Source organism: Lycium barbarum, chromosome 12 (assembly GCF_019175385.1).
Source record: "Lycium barbarum isolate Lr01 chromosome 12, ASM1917538v2, whole genome shotgun sequence".
In the NCBI taxonomy this organism is placed as follows: Eukaryota; Viridiplantae; Streptophyta; class Magnoliopsida; order Solanales; family Solanaceae; genus Lycium; species Lycium barbarum.
In genome coordinates this window covers 80507387-80529211 of record NC_083348.1, presented here as the reverse complement: position 1 = coordinate 80529211, position 21825 = coordinate 80507387, and the positions used below count along the sequence as shown (strand labels likewise).

General features: G+C 37.0%; 1 protein-coding gene across 5 annotated transcripts; it reads right to left on the bottom strand.

The window, feature by feature from the left end:
- Positions 1-514: 514 nt before the first annotated feature.
- On the bottom strand, positions 515-14522 carry LOC132621249 (protein HIGH CHLOROPHYLL FLUORESCENCE PHENOTYPE 173, chloroplastic). 5 transcript variants are annotated; one of them, XM_060335439.1, is made up of 17 exons: positions 14323-14518; positions 8193-8370; positions 7883-7992; positions 7664-7714; positions 6747-6881; positions 6484-6507; positions 6252-6363; positions 5983-6108; positions 5818-5867; positions 3914-4069; positions 3743-3838; positions 3532-3647; positions 3260-3383; positions 2521-2634; positions 2204-2284; positions 1351-1509; positions 515-940 (listed from the first exon to the last, which is right to left on the bottom strand). In XM_060335439.1, the coding sequence occupies exons 1-16, from the start codon at positions 14392-14394 to the stop codon at positions 1363-1365; spliced, it is 1692 nt and encodes a 563-aa protein (XP_060191422.1). In that variant the 5' UTR covers positions 14395-14518; the 3' UTR covers positions 515-940; positions 1351-1362. The 5 variants fall into 5 exon arrangements, 4 of the variants coding, with proteins under 4 accessions (XP_060191422.1, XP_060191421.1, XP_060191420.1 ...); XM_060335438.1 differs by having other exon boundaries at positions 515-937; positions 7883-8044; positions 8128-8370; positions 14323-14517; XM_060335437.1 differs by having other exon boundaries at positions 7883-8044; positions 8128-8370; positions 14323-14516.
- Between the last annotated feature and the right edge of the window lie 7303 nt (positions 14523-21825).

Here is a 21825-nt window from a genome sequence, read left to right as displayed (position 1 = left end):
AGTAAAAGTTTTGTCTTAATCCGGGTGGGGATAGCATTTCTGGTCACATTGCTTGTTGAGTTGGGATTTTTGAGAAATTTTTAGAAGTGTTTGTAATCCAATTTATTCTCCAGTTCCTTTGATCACGGATTTGAAAGCAAAGATCGCTGTCTTCGTACTATCGAAGAAATTTCGATATACGACTCGTGTGACCAGGTTTGTATTGAAACTCATCTTTGAGATATAAATAAATTTTAAACACAAAGTAAATTATGCAAAATTATTTTTATTTTCCGCTGCGTATTATGAACGCAAGTAAATTGTGCACTCCTACTACACATCTTAGATCGGCCTCTAGCAACGGGGTCAAATTTTAGCCCAAGTTATGAACCGGTCCCTCACATAGGCATAGCTCACGTTTCATGCAGCACAAGACGGATCCTCCCACCAAAAGGGCATTATCAGCATACACCAACTTAGCTGCATGCCATGATTTGGTGAAAACCGTTTTCAGCATAACATCTTGGATGCAGGCTTTTAAATACAACTTATGGTATCAGCACATTAGATAATAATTGAAGGGGTATATCAGATGCCAATACAACAACATCATACCCAGTGAAATTCCACAAGTGGGGTCTGGGGAGGATAGAGTGTACACAGACCTTAAATCTACCTTGGGAGGTAGAGAGACTGTTTCTGATATACCCTCGGCTCAAAATAAAACAATAACACAAATCAGATGACAATGTATTCATATTCATGGAAGACATTCAATTTATATTTCCAGTGAAAATTATGTACAGATACACCTCCTTTCTGCCTTTGGGACCATGAAGACTAGACTTTAGTTTCTTAATTTTTGAGGGAGTTGGGGGGATGATAGAAGACACCTCATCTTACTTCTCTCGACCTTGTTCTGCTAATAATGCTGTTGCAGCTTGTGTAACATTGTGATCTGCTATAATATGCAAAGCAATATGAACTAGTAAGCAACGGGTACAGCTAAACCAATCAAATAAAACCATTATGTTGAAATATGTTTTATAAAAGAGTTGATTTCTAAGACGGTCACTCAACTAATGTAATTATCTTAGAAAGACACTTTGTTTCGTTTCATAACAGAAAAGTCACTCAACTATTGTCATTTCACCTACAAAGTCACTTAACTAATGCAGGTGAGATTTCTAGTAGATGTTGCTGACGTGGAATCTCCTTTTTAAGCCAAACATTTAAAAATAAGTTGTCCATTTTAACCATTAATTTGACCCGCTCCATTGGTCCGACACGCTAAAATCAAATGGGTTGAACATAAACCGAGAGAGAGAGAGAGAAACCCATGATAAAAAAAGCATGAGAAAAGTAACATACCATACTAGGTCTTTATACAGGTGTAGGAGTTTTCTCTAGGCTTTCTTTACCAGTGATGCCATCTTTCAAAGTCTTGAAGTATTCATTGTAATCTTTCTCTGGAGGAGGGTTTTCTGGATCCACCGTGTATGGCTCACTAAATGGAATGACACTTTTGACCTGCCAGAGGAAGCAGTGAGCTGTTAGTAACTTAGCACAAACACATTCATATAGTATATATATTTGTCACTTTTTTCCTTCTTTTTTGCCAGACAAAACAGGAAAATAGATAAATCAGATCCCTGAATAAAGAATCGATGTAGATCGCTAAAGAGTTGTTTGGCAAGCTTAAAACCATGGTAAGGATTTCAAACTCATTGCAGGAAACCTAACTTTCGGGGAAGCTATTTAAGTGTTCGTGTATCAATTTGCAGCCAGAGACACAGTATAAGTTTTCGTGACAGTGTCAACACTACCAGAAGAAGAAGAAGATAGAATAGAGTGCTTTACGATAATCTAATGAAATTCTCATAGCAGTTCTCTTTCTCTAAAATAATTGGAGTTACATAGTATACATGAAATGATATGTACACAGTTCTGCAGATTGCTACTATTTGTCTGCACTTCCAGACCCATTAAGAAATTATCTGGCTCCTATTCAAATTAATTTAGACGCATGAATTTGAAAAGCTGAAAACCCGAAAATTTTGCCTATGGCGATCCAGAAAAAGGTACCTTAAAGATGCCATAAGTTTGGTTTATGGTTACTAAGGATCAAGAGAAGGTAGTCATACAACATGTTTCTTGTCAGACAAATATAACTTTGCAAACAGGAACAAGCATATATTTATCATGCTAAAAGGACGAGCATCACCTCAAATGTCTTGTCACATGCATAGGGGCTTTTCAGAGCTGCCACACATATTCGAGCAACTTCTTCACGGGATATCTTCCCCTGTACATGTCAGATATATATGTTCTCATGAGAAAGCAGAAGGAAAGCTCACCATCATAGACATTATGCAACGCGATCTTCAGCTGGACTTTATGGAGAACATAAAAGAATTACAGAGGCTCAAGACTTTATTAATCAGAAACCAACTCCCTAATTTCTGAGCAAGTACCATGAAAGTACACAGGCTCCACAAGACTTTATAAATTAGAAAATAAATTTCTAATTGAGACAAATACCGTGATATTGTCTCCTTGATCGAAAATGAGATCAGCTCCTGCAGGCTCCTCAGTTAAGGCGCATGGCCTGACTATTGAATATGGTATCCCAGATTCTCGAATCTCATCCTCCCCCTGGCAAGAACCTTTATCTGTGTGAGAATAGGGATCGCAAATAGTAGAACACTCAAGATAGAAAGAGTTCCTATTTCCAGTCAATACTAATAACAGAATGCTCATTGTAAAACAAGATGGAAGCTGTTAGAAAATGGCATGCATAGGTAGCAACCGCATACCAAGGAGAAGGCTCCTATTTCCTACATTTTTGAGAGAAAAGTAATTGTGAAGGGTCGTATCTCCTACTTAACTATCCCTACTATCTTCTTCGTATATGGTCAAAATTCTTACAACTTCCAATAGGGGTAACACTTGACAAAAGCAGCTTAACATGCAAATTTGGTCAACTTGGAAAGCTGCAAGCTAACAATTTATGTGCAATAGGTGACAAATCTCTTAATGAGTCCCAGACACTGGAATGGGAACATCATCCATCTCAACAACCATTTAACATTTTTAAATAATAAAAACATTTTACCCAAAAGATCACATTCTCGCTTTATGCTCAAGTGCAGGCTCAGGATTTGGGACTTCATCCAGACCATTAAGCATTTCTTTGGTGGATAAGTATCCAAACCATTAATCATAAGTCATAACAAGGGCCTTTATCGTCGTCGTAAAAGAAGATAGTCGAAATACAAACCTTTAACTTGAATGTCAGGATGAAGTCCAATTCCTTGTTCAATCGCACAGCTGGAGGCTGTTTGCTTAAATCAATTCCTGGTCTTTCTGGTCTAGTTACTCCAGCAGAACTCACATGTACAAACCTGCCGAACGATAGAGTTAGTACAAAACCAAAAAATCAAGGAAGAATAATGCACTGCTTCAAATTTAAATACAAAGCGAAAAATTAAGGAAGAAAATCCACAGCTTCAAGTTAAACTAACTATATAAAAGCGGGATATAGAATTCAACCTGGGAGTTATGGGATCTTTAAGATAAGCCCGAATGCATGATATAGGAAGTTCAAAAGGACCTTCTTTGAATGTTGGATTCAGTTTACCATCAGATTCGAATTTGCTGAACATCAGCTAAAAATTTGAAGAAAAGAAAAGAGAGTAAATATGCAGAAAGCTGGGAAAAAGTGTGCAAAGATGAACCGAGGCATGCAGTTGAAATAAAGTACCTGTAATGATGTGATTTGACTGGGGTCAAAGGCCGGTGCATCAAGTACGGTTCGCGCACGGAATATAGGCCTCAAAGAAGAAAATGGCAAACGGACCTGGAAATGATGTACTTTAGGATAAAATATAGATATGAAGAAAGTTCTAATTGCCGAAATTCACAAGAAACTAACCGATTGCCAACCCTCAACGGTATCGAATATCGAAGTATAACCCACAGTATCCCAATCACGGCTAGTGCGAACAATAAGCTTATAACGACGGCCATCACCTTTGAGGCGCAACTCTAAACCATCATAAGCAGAAAGGTCTTCAGGTTCGGAAAAGTTCTGCAACCAACGGACAACAGAGCCAAACTCCTGATCAGAAAGTAACTATCTTTCTCTGGTAATCTATTGTGATCAAGGCAAAAAGTTCAGTTAGCTCTTGGCCAAGCTTTCTATTCGAGCTTCACTCGTGAAAATAAAGAGCAGAGGGGCGGGATCATCACCCACCGAGTTTCGAACCGTATGCCAATGTACCTCAGGATTTATCGCTTATAAGAAAAACCTCATGAAAATTACATCTCACATGCAACTGCAATTTTGGTGTTAAATTACCAGCCATAAATCCATAATGAAAACTCGTACCGGTTAAGTCACTTTTTAGTTGCATAACTCTATGCATAGTTTGGGCGAAAATAAGAAAGTGTAAGGAGGGTAAGACCATCCTTCATGTTTGATAAAGAAGTAAAAGATAGGGATAGGTTGGATACCCTCCATGTTGGATATTTCTAGCTCTCTAATATGGATGGTTTTGGAGAGATCATATATTTCTTTCATTCCCCTTCACTGAAAAACCAAAAGTGAATGATGAAAAGTCCATCTAAGCAGGTAAGTCAATGAATATCTCACCTTTACCCTTCCTCTTCCCGTTGTGAAATCAAACAAAACGTAAGTCTCCAAATACAAGCTTCATTAAAAAATCTAGCCTTGACGTATAACAGGAATCTTGTCTCAACGTAATCAGAAATCATTAAAAGGAAAAACACTTCCAGTTTCTAAGGGAACAATAAACTGCACGAGAACCGTTCTTTAGGTTGTTACAAAGGGCTACAGGAACATTGTCTGGTAAGCTTCAAAGGTGAGATAAAATAAAAGACAAAACAAGAAGTTACAGCAGGAAGGTGTGGCTCAAGTCTCAATGTCCACGTGACTCAAACCCCTTATAAAGGTCCTTTCATAATGCTATCGATTATCGTACATTTTCTAACACATCTTAGCACCATCAATCAACTCAAGGGGACTGCTAAAATTTTCTGAAGCTGTAGGATACATCAATAATGTATCAAGAATTTTAAATCTTGTCTTCAATACTGGGCTCACTAGTTCAACAGTGAAACTTAAGACAAAGGACAACTAGTGCTTCAGTTGACTATGTTTTGGCTCTGGTAACATTGACTCTTCGTCCTACTGGTCACTCCCAAATTTTGTAACTCACAAGGCCCTCACAGAACTTAGAAGCTATTCTATTGCTTTTCCCAAGCAACATTCACTTAAAATTATGTATTTTGCATTTTTCAACCATAACTGTTAGCAGAAGGGATGATTGCAAATATCACCCTAAGCAGGCCGGACAACAATGTAAGTATAGGAGGAAGTATCAATTTGGGCATAAGAGAACAAGTGTATGTGTATCCAGCTTTTGAGTATATTCATGATGAATAATATTATGCTCTCTGCAGAATATAATAGCTTAAATGTTTTTTTTTTCCCTTTAAATGGCTGAAATAAGCAGGAAAGTGACAGGCCAAACACAGATATTATACTAGTAATCCAAGGTATATTAAAGGATTCAATTTCAGGTTATTTTGTATGAGCTAGATTCCAGAAAGATTAAAGACTCAAAGAATTAAAAACAAAGAAAGAGAGACAATGATGTTCTAGGCTAAAGATACATAAACACATCCGTCTGATAAGTGAAAAGTTAAGCCTCAGGCATGTTAAATAACAGGATTCAAACAACTTCAAAACCAAACATGAAGCAGAAAGCGAGAAAAACAAAGCAGAAAACCAGCTTAATGAAGAGACAAAAGTACCTTTGTCCTAATACTGGCAAAACCCCCATTGTTAGCAGTGGTAACAACACCTGAACAAACACGAAACGGAGTTACATTGATGATTCAAGAATTAGAGATCACCACGAGCAGACAGACTTCTAACAAAGTATCACCCAGAACATTTTATCTGTCCAGGAAGGTAACCTTTGAAGAGCCCTGTTGGTCCACCATTTTCCGCGCCAGTTAGATCTATCTGGAATGTACTTTGACTCACTCCACCCATTACAACATCATCCAAAGCACCCCAAGGAAGTTCTTTAAATGAGTTACCTGCATGGCATTACTGAACATAGTCGATCTATTGGGTGAAGCTAAATATTCTATTATTTTTTCACTTTGTCTAATGTGGATATCTGATTTTAGAGCCAATTATGACATTTCAACAATGTATTCTTCATTCTGCAACAGCATACCTTCATATCCAAATACTAGTTTTCCTGTGCGAAGGCCAACATTTTCTTTAATAGCATTTATTAAATTCTTCATTCCAATGTACTCCACCATTTCGGGTGAGTCACCTTTAATCTGTTGTGCCAAGTAAACAAGCATGGTTAGTGAACTGGTGCCCCACCACCAAAGTTAGCTTATAAAGTTGGAAGGGAAACAGTACAATATGACTCCAAGGATAGGCAATCAGTTGGCCACCTCGGGTTCAAAGAACTTGATTCCCTGCAGATTCGCATCAAGAGTATAAGTATAAGCAAAGAATGAATATTACATTAGGCAAAAAGTTATGAAACCAATGAAAACATACAAGGACTACAAAGAAAAAGAAGTGATTGCAGTAGCGCAAAAAGAAGGACCAAGAGTAGAATTTAAAGTCTAGCAACAAATTAACTTGAATTCATTTGAGTACAAAAATGAAGAAATAACCTACAAGACTTTGTCAAAAGTTACAGCTTATTTACCTGACTGTACTTAGCCCTGTCAGGGGTATCCCCTTCCTTTGGACCAACAATGACAGAAACAGCATTAATTACGCTCCTCACTCCTTTGAAGTACTCAGGAAGCAAAGTGTTTGCTTTGGTAACATCTCCAACAACCTAAAATATAGAACAAGAAAGCACAACTTCACTTTGCCGAATTTATTGCAACTAAAAACTTTGGTCCTGATATGGCTTTCCATGTCAAAGTAATATTAATGGAAAAAATAAAAGAAGGAAGTTCATGGCAAGGACATTGAATTTGGCAGGCGCAGTTGCACTTACAAAGAGAAAGTACAGGAACTTTCAACTGTAAATGTAATGGGGCATTTCAGCTGACATAAAGCTTTGTGTTATTAGAGAGTGCGATGAAGATGGATGCGAAATGACGAGACAGTGTGGATTAAACACTAGTTAGCAACTCTCGTTCTAGCAGAAGCATATCTTTAGGGAGCGATGTTTCCTTTACTGTTATACCATCAGTTACAATTGAAACAAAAAATCATTCTTTCTTCATTCCCAATGAAACATCAGGGACTGCACTTAGCAACTCAACAAATATACTTATATATCTTTAGTACAAGATATAAAAATCTCCATAAACGACTTTGAGCTGTTGTTCATTTGTAGTTAGATGAGGTTTCAATGATTAGGCAGTAATACTGCCGCAGTATGGATATAATTTTCTATCATTTGCCTTTCATGCAGCTGAACCTTTATCCATTGTGATAGATAAACAGCTATACATGTGTGGGCATTATCAGTGTGGAATCATTTTTCTAGTTGGGTTCCTCAGTTAACCTATTTCAGTAAGTTTCATAAACTCTAGTGGCTACACGATGAAAAAACCATGCCTGGTTTCTGAGCAGAGAAAATGGGGATAACAAGAAAAGTACACTCACCAGGTCAACATCTTCACCAAGCATTTTTCTTGCCTTCTCTTCATTTCTGACCTAAGAATGTCAAGAAGAAGAAAATGTCAGTTAAAATATAGAGAGTGAACGCTATTCGTTTCAACTCAATAGCATGCTTTTTTTTTTCTATTTAGTAAGCAAAATAAAGAGGGAAATAAAATCTTAGAACGGAAACAACAAAGATAGTAAAGATATGAAGAAACATACGAGTATTCGGACAGGCAACTTTTTGTTGCGTAATACGTCCACCACTCTTCTCCCAACACCACCTGTGGCTCCAGTTACCAGGGTAATTCCAGAAGAATCCATCGAGTTAACTGGTTTACTAGGTGATGGACCAGTTAGTTTCTCAATCAGAGATTCCAAAAACTTTAAAGAAAAATAAAACCTGTTAGAAGTAATGCAGCGCCAGGAAAAGAGTCATATGCTACAAAGGAAAAAGAAGAGCCAACCTTTGCAGGGGAAGGAGGGCCATTAAAATAATACAATGTCTCTATAAATCTGCCAAAATCCCAACCTTGTTTTCCAGCTTCTGCCAAGATGGGCCCTTTAAACGTCTTCAGACGAAGATTCTGTGAGGTCCGCCTATAAACAAAATTTTGATATTTCTTGTTAGGTCTAGATAATGGCCAAGAAAGATGAGAAGGGCTGCCTAAGGATTTCTGGCACGATCTTCCACCAACGGATGAAACACCCTGCAATGAATTACCACATACAAAGGTATAAATGATATAAGTTAGAAATTGCCAAGAATGGAGGAATAGAAACACAGAAAGGAGATCAATGACGCAATGCAAGCAGTTGACAGATGAATCTGAAGTCCAATTTACAATTCTAAACCTTTACCCAGTGGTAAAAATGAATCCATATTATACTCTATTGAGGAATATGATTTCATCAAATTCATCACAAAACTGGAAATAACTCACAAAGCTTCATGGTGTATCTTGTGGCATAAGAATTTTGAGTCCTATAGCGACTCCTATTTCTCATGGTAGTAACTATCGACGAGTTAATAAATTTATGTAAACAAAACAAGTCCTTGGCATCAAATTCAAGTGAAAAAAAAAAAAAACACAAGGCACCCCAGCGAAAGCCCCTCAAGACAAAATCATAGTTGTCATTCACCTCTAATACTTTCTGCCCTATAAAATTCCAATTATACCTCTGTTTCATGTAGGTTCGAAACCCCCTTCCTACGAAAGTAAGGGATTTGCCTTTTGGGTCGAGCTCGTCGCACATGGCTTGCCTAGTGCTCCTGTGTGGTTTGCAGGCTATTGCGCAGGAGCGGGGTTTACACTATGCGCAGCCAAAGGGTAGCAGCTGCTGGTTCCCTTGTCATTAAAAAGAAAAAAAATACCTCTGTTTCATGTAGACCACGACTACTAAATTATGATTTCAACCTTAGCTTCTTAACAGAATTAGTCACAAAAATCGGTTTTTGGACACTGAAAACATTTGAACCAAAAATATATTATGAATGTAAAATGACTCTAAGGCCTAAGCGACATAAAAGTTACTTATCAGAATCTAGCAACTTACAACTCCAAGGAGAACATGATTTCACATATATAGCACATGCAGATAACTAACAGAATTCATCAATACTTGCTCAAGTGTTTACCAACGAGGCAGTATGGACAGACTAGGAACTACGTTTGAATGGCAAAAATTAGAAATTTGGAATGTAATAGTTGTATGCGGTAAAAATCGGACATATGTTAGAACCGGTAAGACCAGAGATCGAACGAAAAGAGGGAAGATCATCATCTGGTCCGATTTCTCCATAGCCGAATTGATCGTGGCCGTTGGTCCGTTTGACCGAGGCCGTTGGTCCGAATTGATCGTGGTCGTTGGTCCGTTTGACCGGGGCCGTTGGTCCGAATTGATCGTGGCCGTGGCCGTTAGTCCGTTATTTTATTGTTCATGTTGTATGAAGCCCATAGGGCACTACTATAAATAAGGGGCATTGTCCTCCTCTTAAAGGGTTGGCTTCCTCATATCAAGAACTCTTGTAATAGCCAAATATAAAAAATCTCTCTCTCAAATATCCGATTTCGGTCACATTTGTTATGTTTATTTCTTACATTTCTTCAATCAAGTAACACTCATACATTAGTAAACATACAAGTATATAGCAAACCACCGATTATCATTGCTCTCTTCATATCATATCTATATATATATATATATCTTTCTCTTATCAAGAAGATTGAGACTTAACCACATATCTTATATCCACTCACAAATTTAATTGATTATCCAAATTCGGGGTAAACAGTTTGGCGCCCACCGTGGGGCTAGGATAATAGTGGTCTTTGATCTTAATCTCTATCTTACCCATCAAAATCAGAAACATCTACTGTTCGTCCCTGAAAAAACGGACCAAATGGCTAACAGTGGGCAATCTGGTCACGTCAACAACAACGAGATCGTGGCCGAAAATGGAAGGCAGCGGGCCACGAGGATTGCCAAACCCCACTGATCCTTTAAATACTAATAATTCAATTACTTTGTTCGGGACACAAGTCCGGAAAGAACCGGATACCCCGAATGATAATATTGACTTGCGTCTAATTTTTGAAATGTTGCAGGAACAGAGAGCGGCGATTGCCGAACAGGGAATCGCAATAGCCCAGTTGCAAAACGGAAGAGATAAAACGACCCCGGAAAAGGCGAAGGGTGTTGCTGAACCCAGAAGAGATGAGGCACGAAGGGTTGAAAGCAATGGCTCCGGAGCTGGTTCATCCACCGAGGTTCTGAGAATGCTCGAAACGTTGGTGAAGCGGGTGGACTCGACCGAAAAAAGGGTGGAGACATACAACTCTCGGGTGGATCAAATCCCGGGGGCTCCGCCTATTTTGAAAGGGCCGGATTCAAAGAGGTACATCCAAAGGCCTTTTCCTCCGAGTGCGGCTCCGAAATTGATCCCGAAGAGGTTCAAAATGCCGGATATCCAAAAATATGACGGCACAACGGACCCTCACGAACACGTGACCTCATACGCCTGTGCTATAAAAGGCAATGATATGGAAGAGGATGAAATCGAATCCGTGTTGTTGAAAAAGTTCGGGGAAACTCTGTCAAAAGGAGCAATGACTTGGTACGATCATCTGCCCGAGCATTCAATCACTTCTTTCGAAATGCTCGCCGATGCCTTCATAAAAGCACACGCCGGAGCCAAAAAGGTGCAGGCTCGAAAGGCGGATATTTTCCGTATAGCCCAAAGAGACGAGGAGTTATTGCGTGAATTTGTCAACCGGTTCCAAAGGGAACGAATGGAGCTCCCCCCGGTTCCGGAGGAATGGACCGCACAAGCTTTCACAAAGGGGCTCAATGTTCAGAGCTCGACGGCTTCGTTTAAATTAAAGGAAAGCTTGCTGGAATACGAGGCTGTGACCTGGGCGGATGTCCATAACCGATACGAGTCAAAAATTCGGATAGAGGATTACCAACTCGAGCTTCCCCCGGGGCCCGTAAAAATGAACAAAAGCTCAGAGAGATCACGAAAGAATTACGAACCGGAGGCCGGACCATCGAGGGAAAGGTATCGGCCATACTCTCGAAAACTAAGCTTCAGGTCGGAAAAATCAAGGGATGGCCCGAGTCATTTCTCCGGGCGGGGGTGATAAACGGGCCGAGTCCCTGGTTCAGGTATACCACCGAGGAGTCAAACGAGGAGGCCACGGCTGTGAAACTCGATCTCACGGATGAACTTCGCGAAAACGCGTTGGTCCGTATTGCAGCCCAGAAGCAGAGAATGGAAAGGTACTACAATCGGAGAGCCAATTTTTGACATTTCTAAGTTGGGGACTTGGTGCTTCGGAAAGTTACCTTAAGCACCAAGAATCCCAACAGAGGAAAACTGGTTCCGAACTGGGAAAGACCGTACAAGATAACTGGGGTAACGGGCAAAGGATCGTATCAGCTGGAATCCGTGGACGGGCAGCGATTATGCAACAACTGGAATGTGGCTCATTTGAAGGGATATTACTGCTAAGGTATGGACACCTCATGTTTAACCTTTTTCTTTTTGCAGGAAGTCAAGTACCGGATAAAGTTAGATTCTAGGTCTGAAAACGCGTGTTGCACTCTTTTCCTTAGTACGGTTTTGTCCCAAAATGAGTTTTTCGACAAGGTTTTTAAGGAGGCAACAAGTACAACGTGTTACTTAACAAAGATAAGGACAAACGCCCGGGAACTCGGGGTCACGACCTACGAGTAGGGGCTTGATAGCGCTCTCCTGATCTTGCAGCTCGGATAAGCACTAGGGGACTTATACCCACATCGAGGTTTACCCCGGTTAACGGAAAACGGAGGAGCTCAACAAATCAAGACCGGACCTTCTGCATTAGGTTTCGGTGTAAGGACCAAACAATCAAAATGAATCGTGTCCCCCCAATATTTGCTACGGCAAAATCAAGACCGGACCTTCTGCATTAGGTTTCGGTGTAAGGACCAAACGATCAAAATGAATCGTGTCCCCCCAATATTTGCTACGGCAAAACCAAAACCGGACCTTCTGCATTCGGTGTCGATGAAAGGACCAAACGATCAGAATGAATCGTGTCTAAACAGTATTAGCTACGGCAAAAGCAGAAGGAAACAAAATTCTTGTATCTTGTACAAATACTTGCAATACAAAAATCATCGAAAGTTCGAATAACGATATCTCGGATGTCTTCTTGTTAAAATACTCTACCCCGATGATTGTCGCCGTATTTCGGCATTACTTCATTCGTATACCCTATTCCGGGCACTACGGTCGAAATTCGACAAAGGCAACTAGGTCATAGTGAACCGAGCCAAAATCGTTAACCCCTCAAACGGGGATTGTTACATTGAAATTTAGCTAAGGCTGAGATTCAGGTGTCCGAAAAATACCGGCCCTAAAAAATAGCCGAAAAATACCGGCCCTAAAAATGCCCATCGTGATTCGGAGACGTCTGAATTCACAAAGCATAAGATAAGTCCCACGGGCAAAAACTCCATCAAATTCCCGGACAAAACATACCGGATGAAGAGGAAAGCCGATATTCAGGCACAACGCGGAATAACGACTCCGAGTCTGCCTGTCCTTAAATCGGACCGACAACTCGGGCGAAGGTCATAACAAATATTCAAGCAAAAGAATAAAGAAAATCAACAAAAATGCGTGTTCCATTTATACGAAGGTCTTTACACCGGAAACCCCTACAAAAGCAAAAAACAAAAGGCTAAGTACAGCCCCTGGTCTATCCGGTATGGCTGGATCCAGAGTGTTCGGACATTGTCCGCTCGGAGTCGTGGGAGTCAGTCTCGAGGGCTCTCTTAGCTTCTTCCTCGACCCTCTTAGCTTCAAGTATCAGGGCCGGAAGATCCGCAAAACCATGCCCGGCTTGCTCAAGGGTGATCCTCCGAGACTTCCACCGTTCATAATACAAGCGATGAACCAAAGGGGATAAACGGTTAAATCAGCAACAAACTTGAGATGGAAGATGATTAGAGGTGACGAAATGAAGAGAGAATAAAGTGAAGTGAAGAAAATAAAATGGAGGAAGAATGAAATGAAGGCGTGATTCATCCACTTCCCGTTACTCCGATAAAACTACGGTCCGGAAAGTGTGGGGGCTATCTGTATACGGTAAAAATCGGACATATGTTAGAACCGGTAAGACCAGAGATCGAAGGAAAAGAGGGAAGATCATCATCTGGTCCGATTTCTCCATAGCCAAATTGATCGTGGTCGTTGGTCCGTTTGACCGAGGCCGTTGGTCCGAATTGATCGTGGTCGTTGGTCAGTTTGACCGGGACCGTTGGTCCGAATTGATCGTGGCCGTTAGTCCGTTTGATCGTGGCCGTGGCCGTTAGTCCGTTATTTTATTGTTCATGTTGTATGAAACCCATAGGGCACTACTATAAATAAGGGGCATTGTCCTCCTCTTAAAGGGTTGGCTTCCTCGTATCAAGAACTCTTGTAATAGCCAAAATATAAAAAATCTCTCTCTCAAATATCCGATTTCGGTCACATTTGTTATGTTTATTTCTTACATTTCTTCAATCAAGTAACACTCATACATTAGTAAACATACAAGTATATAGCAAACCACCGATTATCATTGCTCTCTTCATATCATATCTATAAATATATCTTTCTCTTATCAAGAAGATTGAGACTTAACCACATATCTTATACCCACTCACAAATTTAATTGATTATCCAAATTCGGGGTAAACAATAGTAACTTGTTAGAAACAATCACTGAACTACCTTGGAGCAATGCTCCTTCTAGTTTGTAGTTTTACTTATACATGCTGTGTATTACTTATCCAGTTGAAAAAAAAAAAAAAAAACTTATATACCAACTTAAGGTGAACTTTTTGCACACAAGTATCACCATCCAGAAAAAATCAAGAATCAATTTATCAACTGCACCCTAAACTTTATGCAACTTACAATAAAAAAATGAAAAGAAAAATACTTTTTTTTTTTTGTTGCCTCCCTCTACTCACTAAAGATTCCCATTACAGAAATACCCTTTGGTTATCAGCTAACTTAGCCAGTGATCAAATATACAGATTCACATAAGTATATTACAGTACAAAAAGGACAAAAAAAAAAATTTAAAAAGTGGCCATTAATAAAGGGCATGTTGAAAAGATTGTACCTGAAAATTCAGAATAGTTGAAGAAGAATATGATGATGATGGCTTTGTCACAGTGAAATAAAAAGAGTCCATCTTCCCACAATAGAGTGAGACTAAGGTAACAAAGCTAACTTAATTTTGCTTGTTGTGAGTGCAAAAATATAATTGAATAATATGTGAATGATAAAGTGGCACGTTGGTGCAATTGAAGTTAGTGTCAAATATACACCACATATTAGGACGGAACCTTAGAGGCTTTAAATGAAAAAAAGTCTTTTCTCAATCATATGGTACATGAGATTTCTGGAAAAAATGTGGGTCGAGCCATATTTGATTGGATGCTACTGAGAAAGCAGTTGGACTTGGACTAGCCCAAGTGATAGTTACATTTTTTTTTTTTTTGCACGGATTGGCCTTCAAAGGAGCTGGTCTTTAATTTTTATCCTCAAATTGCTTGTCTTTAATTTTTATCATTCGCTTAAAAAAGTGATCGAAAATATCTCAAGATTCCGGGTTCGAACCCCGTTCAATCAGGGAAAATATAATTTTACAAGTCAAGGCTTCGCAAAAAGTCTGCCTTAAGACAAAGTTTACCTTGCAAAATTTTGCAAGTAGATTTTTTTTTTTTTTACTCTGCTAGAATTTTATAAAAGTTAAGCCTTCCTGAATAGGCCTATTTTTGCTACGAAATTCTGTCTTGCAAATTATTATTTTTTTAACTGAACCGGAGTTTGAACACAGAACTTCAAGGTATTTAAGCGAAAGCCAAAAATTAAAGACCGTCCCCAAAGAAGGACAATCGTGCAAATTGTCCATTCTCTCATTCAATAGCCCAACGGGAAAACTTTCTCATTTAAAAGGGAAATTTTACAACCCCTAACTATCTCTAAGATTTATTTATTAGTAATAGCTATCTTTTTTTGAATTATATTTGGTAGCTTAATTATTTATCAACTTACCATCTATAACTTGTTTTCGTAACTGCAGTGTATTTCCCTAAAAATAAGATACCTCTCTCCCACTTACCCACAATCTTTCTTTTTTTTCAAATATTTTTCTCTCACCTATCAAATCTATTTTCTCCCTCACCCCTCTTTCTCTCTCTGTTCCATCTCCTATTCTTTTAAATTGATTTTCTCTCACCTACCAAATTTATTTTCTCCCTCACCCCTCTTTCTCTCTCTGTTCCATCAGCTACCCTAAATCTTATTTTCTCTTACAAATCAGAAGAATCCTACAGTAGTAGCAGCAGGGTCTCCGGATAAGAAGGGTGAAATATGTTGTTCATATGAGTGAAATATCATCTTCGTTTCCTAAAGAAGAAATTACTAGTAAGGTTACAAGAAGAGTGAAATTTGATGTTCATATGAGTGCAAAGGATCTACTAGAGTGCCTTATGTTGATCAGAAGATCAGCTTCTGATATGGCGATTTCGAAAACAAATAATGGAGCTGCTGTTCAGCTGAAGATGAAGCTGCTAAGAGATGTAGTGTTGAAGCTGATTAAAGAAAGCAGAGATGAAAGAGAAGTTGCTGAGAAAATTACGGAGTGAAGCCATGGTCGAAGACGGAGTGAAAAAAAAAAAGCTCTAACAACGGTGAAAGCCGACAGAGTGAATAAAAGAGCTCTAACAACGGTGAAGGACGACGGAGTGAAGCTTTATTAACTAGTCTAATTGAAAGTTTTTATCTCCGGATAACGTCTTTTTTTGTAGCAATTTGAGACGACTCACTTCTTTCCCATGCGAACACCATTGATGAGAGTTGTGGAACTTCATGCCCACCAAGTGTTTGATAAAATGTTTCAGTGTATTTCAGTGTATTAACAAATCGTATATTTAATTTTCAGTATATTTCAGTGTATTTCAGCATATTATTTTGCTGTATTTCAATGTATTTATCTTTTTTTTTTGTGTGTAAATATAGTGAATGTTCCAAATATAGAGCCTATTTTCACAACACTTTGTTTTCACGACTTTTGTATTTCAATGTATTTCTGCATTTTGTATTTCTAATTTATGAAACAGTTTATGATATATTTCATTGTATTCCATTGTATATACGCATACTACAATTTTATATTTCTTAAACAATTAACCATATTTCATTATATTTTTCTGTATTTGGAAGTTTTTAGATCTTTAGTTTTTTTTTTAATTCAAAAAAATTTGATTGTGATAAAAGTTGAGAGAGATTCGTAAGCTTTTATGGAAGAACAACCATTATGCGTGATTTATGGGAAGTTTTGAATTGAATCCCATAATTTTATTTTATTTTAAAAAACTATTCCATAAATAGGGCCTAATTTTACTCTTCAGTGATTTGTGTGAAATATGGTTGATTTAATTTGACTTACTATTTAAAAAGAAAAAGAATATTATGTTCCAAAAATATAGCCTATTTTTTCTCTCAGATTTTTTTTTAAAAAATATGTTAAAAAAATAGAGCCTAAATTTACTCTAATGTGTTTTGTATCTCTCTGTATTTCGCTATATTTCACTTTATTTCAAAAATACGAGATACAACTGAAATACAGCCAAAAGCAGCTACGAATTGTAAATCTTCAATTTGTAGCTATAACTAGTTAGAAGCTATTAAAAGGTAGTTATTTGTGTAAGTTTTACATTTAAAAGCCCAAAGTTTAGATCGAAATGTTGAGGCCCAAAATTGGGCTGCCATATATGGGCTTTTCCGCTTATGCTTTCCTTTCCCCTCTATTGTTTTTTTTTGTAAATCTGAACTGTAAGCTTTTTCCCTGATAAAATGAAGAAATTGCACAGTTTGTCCTTCAAATGAGCTGGTCTTTAACTTTTGACCTTCGAAATCAAACTAATGTCTAGCGGAGCATAAGTTCTTTAAGAGCGCAGGGCATAACTTGTGTGATTTTATGATGTGAAATATAAACTTATGTCCAGAGAAAAAGTTGTTTGCGATGAAGAACAAAAATTAAGACCAACACAAAATAGATAAAAGTGCAAATGACCTAGAAAAAATTCACAAATAGCCATTTTTAACCTCTACAATTAAAAAATATCATGGATTTTTAAACTTCACCAGTAAAATTAGAGTACATTGTCATGGAATTTCACCTGTGGAGTCTAAAATCCAGTGACTATTTTCAACTACAAGACTGAAAATACTACTTTTTCCCCGGGGAAGCTAGTAAACAGAAAGAGAAGGCGATTGGAAATGAGACAATTCCCCCAAAAAAAAAAAAAAAAAAAAGAAAAACTCTCGTTGTGCAAATCAACTCTCTGATGACCTTGTTAATTCCTCATGTTTTAAAATGTAGTACTTCACTCTCATAAAATTTGTTGAACTAGTATTATATATAATACATTAATTAGTACTTGTGGATTTAGTCAGGAAACGAACATATCTTGGCAATAGATACATTTTCTTTCGTTTGAAATAATAGCATTATCGTCTGACAATCGAAGATTGAGATTCCTTATGAAACTGTCTAATAAATTAATGTTCTAGTGACTATCTATTAATACTGTTGTAATAATCTCTAGAATATTAAGTAAATTAATTAAGACCATTGCGCTACACGCTAGTGTCTTTGTTATTACTCCTGTAACTAACGGTTCCATTTAGTTATTATAATACAAGAATCATTTTTATTATTATAGATTTATCGCATGAAAATTGACAGCTCTCTTTTTTTCTATTCTCGCATTTGATTGGAAAATTCAAAGGCAATAGACAAACATATATTGCTGATAAAAATGGTTGAAAATATTATTTTATACATTAAAATATTTTGAAAATATTTTCTCAAGAAAATAAGTTCATTAAAAATTAGAAAAATGACTTCCTGAGTGGTAGTAGGGAAAAAAATTTAATAAGCGATATTATTCATTGATTGTCTTCTGCTGACCTTAAACCCTCTCAACCTCGACCCAATCCCGACCCCCAACTCTCCACCCATACTCCACCCCACCCCCACCTCTGCCCCCACCCGATCCTATAATACTCTTGAAAATACCTTTTCTGCTTACTTTACAAATATAAAAAAATAGGTAAGAAGATCACATATTTTCCTCAAAATACATTCTCCATCGTAATGAAAATGTACACCCGAAATCTAGATTTACAACCCATAGATTGCACGGTTTTCTTCATTTACTACTCTTGAGGCCCAAGCCTTTGTAAAGCTGGCCTAGGCTTCATACACAAAGCTTTTAATCAGTTACAAGCAAATCAACATTGATAAAAGGGATAAGGGTCAAAAATACTCTATGCTTTGGAAAAATGGTTAAAATTATCCTCCGAACTTATTTTGAGTCAAAAATATCCCTCTCATCATTAAAATTTTCAAATATACCCATGTCTTAATGGAAATTATCCCCCAGAATAACCCGAAGTCATTTATTAACCCCGCTCTATCATTTAAACTCGATCCAACTAAATAATAACCCATAAGATCCCCTTATTCTCCCAATACGTAGGTTTGAAGTTTGAGGAAATTGGCCGAATATGAGGATCTTATGGGTTATTATTTAGTTAGGTCGGGTTTAAATAATGGAGCGGTTTTAAAAAATGATTTCAGGTTATTTTGGGGGATAATTTCCGTCAAGACAGGGGTATATTTGAAAACTTTTATGATGTGAGGGGTATTTTTGATCCAAAATAAGTTCAGGGGATATTTTTAGCCCTTTTTCCAAAGTAGACGGGTATTCTTTACCTTTTTCCCTAAATTTACTTGGCATTACAACCTACTTTAAAGTAAGAGATTTTAGCTAATCCGATTATCTTAAATTCTCAGAATTCCTGTTTAATAGGAAGAAGTATTGACCCAATTATATAAGACTGTATTTAAGTCATGTTGTATTACTTAAGTAGAGGCATGGTCTGCATGTTTTTTTTTTCTTGGCTATTACGAAATCATAAAATTTATACTTCATCCTCATAGAATAGTACTACAGTACTATTTATGAACTTTTATAAATCCAATTATTTTATTTTAGAAGTGGTGGATTTCGTCAAGGAATGAACAAAATTCTCAGGTTACATCTCTGATGATGCTAAGATTCCTCAATTATTTAATTAGGAGCTATTTAATACTCAATAATACTCTTTATTCTTGTATCTAACTTAAAAAATAACAAGGTGTTAATTAAATTAAAGGATATCGTGCCACACATGAATAGTAATCAAATGTTTACTTAGTTTGATTAGTCATGTGAAGAAAATTTTCGTTATAGTTAAGGCAACTGGAAAGCCCTTCTTTTCTTCTTTGGTTTTTCAATAACAACGTAAAATATACATCAAAAAAAACTAAATCTAATAAAAATCTAACAGAAGATCAGCTAGTTGAGTAAATAGTTAAAGATGTCTCTAATTGCACATCAGGATGCAGCTATTTAGGAATTAATTTGTATATTTTAGATAGCACTACAAAATATTTTATGTAGCATATATACTGGTGAAATTATCATATAATTCGTGGAATGATAGTAAATAATTAGATTCCTTCCAGGAGAGGTATCGTTAAAAAAAACAATAAATTAAGCAGTTTAATTCCAATAGATCATAGTTTTAGGCTCTTTCTTAGATTTTCTACTTGAAGAAGGCTTAGAGATTTTATTGACAATATTAGACGCTGTTAAGAAAATTATAACATATAACTAGTTGCGTTATTTCTTTAAACAGAAAAAATATTTAAAAAGTATAACAAGTTACTTATTACCATAATCTAAATCAGGAAGGTTGAAAACTTGAAGTGATTGGACAATATAATAAAGTCTGGAATAACGTTAAATGTGAAGCTACTTTTCGACGTCCCCTTTTTCAATTCCTTTTTCGTACTTCTAGTTAATTGATCGATATTATCTCTGTCATTCAGTTAATGCTCATTATTCATTTCCTCTTGCTTCTTGCTATCTTAAAAATTAGCAGACACAAACACATAAAAAATAAAATAAAATAAAAAGAGCAAGAAAACTCTAAAGACAAATATCATGCTGCCAACTACTTGCCATAGAATTTTAGTGGCTATTCACTAGCATAAAATCCTTGCAGCTAACTTAAAATTGTCACGTCAATTTAATATTTTGTTCAATTTCGCGATACCTTAGTTTTCTGTATTTCACTTAGATGTTACTTGCATTTAGTTTATGTTATTTTCTCTTATATGATATAGCTCAAAGCTGTCGAATATAGTTTGCATTTCTATCATTTCAGGCTTATATTAAGCAACATATCTTTATCCACCATGAAACGACAAAAATCTGAAAACAAAAATTCATATAAATGCAAAAAGAAAAACAGCACATGGAGTAAAACACAAAAGGTAGGAAAGTATGTGTAATATGGTTGAAAACTTGAAATATTGTAGCAATCATATTCATACTCAAAAGTAAGACAAAACCCATTCGGCAGCAACAATAGCCGGAAAATTAATTGTTATGTCCATAAACAAACACCAAACGAGTGGACATGGTAGCTGATTCAAGGGGCCAAGTGTACAGTATTTACCTAGCAAACCTTATTTTTTCCATACCCTTTTTCAATTTTCATGCCGACAGTTCAGCCCATTTTAAGACAGCACAAACAAAACCTTGATAAAAAATGAAAAGGAGAAAACGTGTGTGTGTGTGTTCCCCCACCCCCGTCCCCTTCCATTTTGACAATTTCGTAGTATGACAAGATCCCTTAAATAAGAAAAAAGATATGTTTTAACTCCTGAATTTGACACGAAAACTCACTTTAGCAACTCAACTTAAGTTGTATTTATATACCCCCCTTAACAACTTTCATTTCAATTATTTTCCACCCTAAAAAAATAATATCACTCTCACAATGTGAAGTGTATTACACTCGCGCCACGTCATTGCCACGTCAATGCCACATCATTGCCACGTCGTTGCCACATCATTGCCATGTCAAAATTACCAACACTTCATTTTTTATTTTTCTTTTATTATTTTTTCTCTTTCTCTTTCTTCTTCTTTCTCCTCATCCTCACCCTACTTTTATCAACCGCTACGTCGCTGCTACCGCCGCCGCCGCCACCGCAAAAAAAAATCATTATTATTATCAGTCCAAATTGGACGAACTGCCCTTCAAAAAAAAAAAATCATCACCATCATCTTTAACCCACACCCACCACCACCACCATCATCTCCCCACCAAATTTCATCAAATTCCTTCTCAAATTAGTCCCACTTACACTTAAATTCGTCCAAATTGATTGTTTTGATTGTTATTGTTGGCCATCATTAGTTTGGACGAAATGCCCTTAAAAGAAAAAAAAAATCACCACCACCATCTTTAACCCACATCCACAACCACCACCATCATCTCCCCCAATAAATTTTGATCCAACTCCTTCTCAAATTAGTCCCACTTAAACTTAAATTCGTCCAAATTTGTTGTTTTGGTTGTTATTATTGGCCATTATTAGTATTATTATTAGCAAACCCATTTCTTCCATAACTTTATTTTTGAAAGAAAATAAAAATAAAAATCAAGAAACCAAAAAATGGTGAAAATGAAAAGAAAAGAATGATGAGAATAT